This window comes from Macrobrachium rosenbergii, chromosome 28, assembly GCF_040412425.1.
Source record: "Macrobrachium rosenbergii isolate ZJJX-2024 chromosome 28, ASM4041242v1, whole genome shotgun sequence".
Classification (NCBI taxonomy): domain Eukaryota; kingdom Metazoa; phylum Arthropoda; class Malacostraca; order Decapoda; family Palaemonidae; genus Macrobrachium; species Macrobrachium rosenbergii.
Genome location: NC_089768.1, coordinates 35,925,001 through 35,930,000, shown reverse-complemented (window position 1 = coordinate 35,930,000; position 5,000 = coordinate 35,925,001). Strand labels below are relative to the sequence as shown.

The following is a 5,000-nucleotide window of genomic DNA, read 5'->3' as shown; positions in this document are numbered from 1 at the left end:
ATATAACTGGCAAAAATAGAATTATGAAATGTTATGAATTGTTCGGATGGTATTTTAATGAAAATGTATTCTCGCATTGTTGTGAATGAAATGGATATAATGCACCACCATTTTTATACTATTGTGTTTGGAGAAACAAATCCAATGCTATTTATGGGTACAAAGATATTTTTAAAGCAAATCTCTACAGAGCTCTCGGGAATCTGTTCGATTCCCGTTTTCAAAAGGGGAATCGAAGAGATTCCCGAAAGCTCTCTTTAAAGATTTATTTTTAAATATATACGTACTCATACGTAACTGTGGATTTGTTTCTCCATTCCGAGACTCATGCTGCTGTGAGTATTTATATACCAACGCGTTCATTATAGAAACGAACGCGTGGAAAATGGAAAATTCACCGAAGACACGTGTTTGTGGAAAACACACGTTCATAGAAGACATGTGTGCGTCGAAAATTAACTGAGCAGTTTTCACTCCCGACCCATAATAATTGTTTTATTTGCCGGTGTCTCAAAATTATGCCTTCCCTTCCTAATTGCCTAATTAATTTTTTTTCGGAACAAGTTTTAATTATTGTATGAGAGAGAACTTTTGATCACCACCCAATTATGATTCTTTCCGTAATAGCCTGTTACGTTAGACATCCTGACAGAAAAAGTTGTAGAGATTTTGTTTTTATTTTTTTATTTTTTTGTTCTTTTTTGTACTGTTCTTTTTTGTATTTTATTTTCCCTACAGCTTCGCAGTATGGTTGTAGTTGTTCCAAGAATAGACACTTTTTAAAATTTTATTTCAAAGAAAAAGTCCCACATTTTACTTTATCTGAATTCCGCCTTTGTGCCGCCTCCGACACTGTTGATCAATATTGCACAGTAACAACGTACAACTCTTTTGTGTAAAATACAACGGTCGCACATGGCTCTCCTGTATCTCCCCCCCCCCCTTCCCCCTCCCCCTTCTATCTCCCTTCCCTCTAGTTCTCCCCCTTTCCAGTCTTTTCATCCCTCACGCGGAGTGAATCAAGAAGGGAAAGTCAATCGACGCTTGGCCCCCAAAACTCATCGAAAATCTGACGTAATTATTTGATAATTTAAGCTTATGATCGACCCTTTCTGGACGCGGTCCCTACACCCTCCTAAACCCCTCCCCCCGGTCCCCACACCCTCCTCCCCATCCTATCCCATCCCATCCCATCCCATGCCATCCCATCCCGTCCCCTGACTGAGATGCAACTCTGGACGTTTGGAGGGAGATGGCTGAATTGGCCCTCCTTAGGGGCCAGGGGTGTAGGAGGGGGGGGGGTTAGAATATTAAGAGATGAAGAGTCGACGTGGGAGAGAGAGAGAGAGAGAGAGAGAGAGAGGAGAAAATGAAAATGAAAAAGGAAGTCACCGTCACAGGAACAATAACCGTATGATGTTGCAGACTCTCTCTCTCTCTCTCTCTCTCTCTCTCTCTCTCTCTCTCTCTCTCTCTCTCTCTCTCGCGCTCCTGACCCAGAGCGAAGGAAAGAGGGATTATGTTGTTTTGAGGATCCTGATTTATTGGCTCCGAGGAAGACGAGGCTGAAGTACAGGACAGAGGATTGTCTTTTTCGATGCTGGTTTGTAAACAAAGATGGCGAGTTCAGGCTCTCCTCTTCTGCCGGAGACAACAAAGACTTTGCGACTTTAATTGGGGTCTTGGGAAGCCTTGGTCGATATCCTGACGTAGAGGCTCCGAAGGTTTTCGATGGGAGAATATTTTTTTTATTATATCCGTCATATCACAAAATTGTCTATTTTCCTTCAGAAATGATGTGTAGGTGAAACGTGTCGGTGAAGAAGAAGAAGAGGAGGAGGAGGAGGAGGAGGAGGAGGAGGAGGAGGAGGAGGAGAGGAGGAGGAGGAAAGGAGGAGGAGGAGGAGGAGGAGGAGGAGGAGGAGGAGACCCTGTAAGGAAAATTTGTGTTGCGTAAGTGGAACGTGTCGGTGAAGAAGTCGAAAGAGGGATAATAATAATAATAATAATAATAATAATAATAATAATAATAATAATAATAATAATAATAATAATAATAGGTGGAGGAGGCAAAGACACTTTAAGGAAAATTTGTTTTTATATTCTTGTCATACACCTTTTTTAACAGATGAACAATTTACCAAATACTGGTCTTGGCTTACGAAAATTCCTATCATCTCCAGGAAGTTTTACTTTAACGGTTCATTTTCTCTTATGGTCAACTAGAAAGTGAATGTTCGCCGATAATAATAATAATAATAATAATAATAATAATAATAATAATAATAATAATGTTTCAGTAAAGTTAGCGCATTTGACCAAACGCTAAGCAGCAGTCATTTTTATCAGGAATAACAATAATTGTTCAGCAACGGTAAGGCCATTAACCAAACACTAAACAGTCTTTTAACCAAACGCTGGTAATATTTAACGGGTCTATGATTATTATTTTATTTTATGCAAAATACGAAATACGATAAAAACCTCAACTATTGAGCAAAACTTATATTTAAGCTGGACAAATCGGGTCCAGTCGTACAGAAGTCTTCGCAGGGGAACGTAAGCACTTTAGGTAATTGCTGACATCCAGGGAGCTAGTAAGTGGTTAGCTTACCCTTGTTTTTGCAGGACGGTTATCAGGACAAAGATGGGAAAGGACAGGGATGGAACAGTTGGATGACGAGAGAGAGAGAGAGAGAGAGAGAGAGAGAGAGAGAGAGAGAGAGAGAGAGAGAGAGAGTAACTAATTGAGGGGATAGCGAAAGAGATGACGGATATGTACACGAAAGATCGGGGATGATGATGATGTTGACGTGAGAGAGAGAGAGAGAGAGAGAGAGAGAGAGAGAGAGAGAGAGAGAGAGAGAGAGAGAGAGAGAGAGAGAGAGAATAATTAATTGAGGGGATAGCGAAAGAGATGACGGATATGTACACGAAAGATCGGGATGATGATGATGATGATGTTGACGTGGAGAGAGAGAGAGAGAGAGAGAGCACTTAATTGAGAGGACATGAAAAGACTTGACGGAAGTGTACACGAAAAACGCTGATAATAAATGAGAGAGAGAGAGAGAGAGAGAGAGAGAGAGAGAGAGCATTTAACTAGAAGTATAGCAAAGAAGATTATGACCAAATAGACAGTAAAGGCGGGAAATGGAGGCAGTCTGTCAATTGATTGGGACAAGAGCACTGTTCATGGAGTCAGAAATGTAGGAGAGGGGAGGGAAGGTTGGGAAAGCAGAGGAATAGGAAGGGGGTGGGGTATGAGACTGTCGGTCATTGGCAGGACATTGGCAGGAAGATGATTCACAGGTACCTAATTTTACTTATGACTAATGAATCGGGAAGTTTCACAGTTGCTTCTTGATGCAAATGTAATGGAAGCAGCTAGAATTTAGTTATTTATTTTATGTTTATTTATTTATATTTATTTTTTTAAAGAGAATGGGGGTGGGGGAGTCGGCGGGAGATGTGTGGGTGCCTCCGTGTGTCCTCAGAAGCCTTTTTATTATTATTATTATTATTATTATTATTATTATTATTATTATTATTATTATTTGGGCGAGAAAGACATACGACGGATTTCTCGTATATTAATGGAAACAAACACCAGAAAAAGTCACTAAATAAATAAATATGTTAAACAAATATCAATGATAGCTTCAACAGTACTCATGCAATGACAACGTTTATTAAAATTAAAGTTTTAAAAGAAATTATCCTTTTCACTCAGTTACCTCAAAGATAATGATGTTCTGAATATCCTCGTAAACATAAAAACTTTCTGTTTAAGTTGAAAATCATTGGGGTAATTTATATTCATTTTTTATATTACTGTGATATATGTTAAAGTAGAAGATTATTTATTACCTAATAGTTCCTAGGTACGTGGTATACGCCTATGTAAATATTCCCAAGTTGATAAATTGTCCTTTAACCGAAAGCCACGGCTTTCTACCGAGGTATATAACTATAATCATTTTATACGTACGTATGAACTACATCAGGCGCGCGTGCGCGTTCAGCCAACTTGAGCGTAGTTTAGAGTAATCCTATCACGGAATTATATATATGTATATTTTGCAAATGCGTGGAACGTAAGAGGAGAAGAGGGTAAGGATTTGTTAGATAAATATCGTATTCCGTTTGCCGTCGCGTGACTTATTATAAATGCTTAAGTTGGCCGAGTTTGTACAAGGCCGATTTATGCTTGGTTCGTTCCTGGGTGGGACGTCACCTGCTTTCGGAATGGAGCTTTGATAATTTCTCTCTCTCTCTCTCTCTCTCTCTCTCTCTCTCTCTCTCTCTCTCTCTCTCTCTCTCTCTCTCTCTCTGAGATACTTTTTCGTCAAATTCTTAACCCGCCACTGTCGTTGCAGGTATTTTGCTGTGATTTTTATTACGTGAAACGATTATTTACAAACAAATTATCTCTCTCTCTCTCTCTCTCTCTCTCTCTCTCTCTCTCTCTCTCTCTCTCTCTCTCTCTCTCTCTCATCAGCTTCAGATACATGCGTTCTTAGAAACGTTAACAATGAAGTGGCCAATTTTTTCATTACATTTTAATAATTTATTTTAATTTTTATTTTTTATTTTTTTTTACTGAAAAACTGATGTTTACGTCCGTCTAAAAATGACATTAACCCCTGGAATAGTTCGAGTTCTACGGTTCGTTAAATTTGCATTAAAATGACTAATTCCTCCTCGACGTTTGTTTATGAGTACTTTGAAAATCACATTTGATTATTTTCTTTTTCCTTCCCTCTCTTTATTCTCCCTCTCCCCTTCCCCTTTATTTCACTTTTGCTTCTCGTTCTTCGGAGGGACTAAAGAAAGATGAAATAAGAACTGTGGGCGCCAAATTCATGGCAAAAATCAATACACAGCTCGCAACAGATATCGGGAGTCTGTAAGAGTAACGAGTCACATTAAGACCCGAGTAACCAACGCCGCAAACAACAGCGCTAGCCAGCTAATACCCCTCCTCGGGACTGAACAAG

General features: G+C 39.3%; 2 protein-coding genes across 3 annotated transcripts in view; both read left to right on the top strand.

Moving 5' to 3' along the window:
• Nucleotides 1–5,000, top strand: part of LOC136854242 (netrin receptor UNC5B-like) — a 602,045-nt gene that overhangs the window by 70,291 nt on the left and 526,754 nt on the right. The window lies entirely within an intron of this gene.
• Nucleotides 1–5,000, top strand: part of LOC136853963 (uncharacterized) — a 14,038-nt gene that overhangs the window by 1,135 nt on the left and 7,903 nt on the right. Inside the window, exon 2 of the mRNA XM_067129861.1 lies at nt 1,805–1,953. Within this exon, the coding sequence (XP_066985962.1) occupies nt 1,805–1,953 (149 nt within the window). The remainder of the gene's footprint in view (nt 1–1,804; nt 1,954–5,000) is intronic.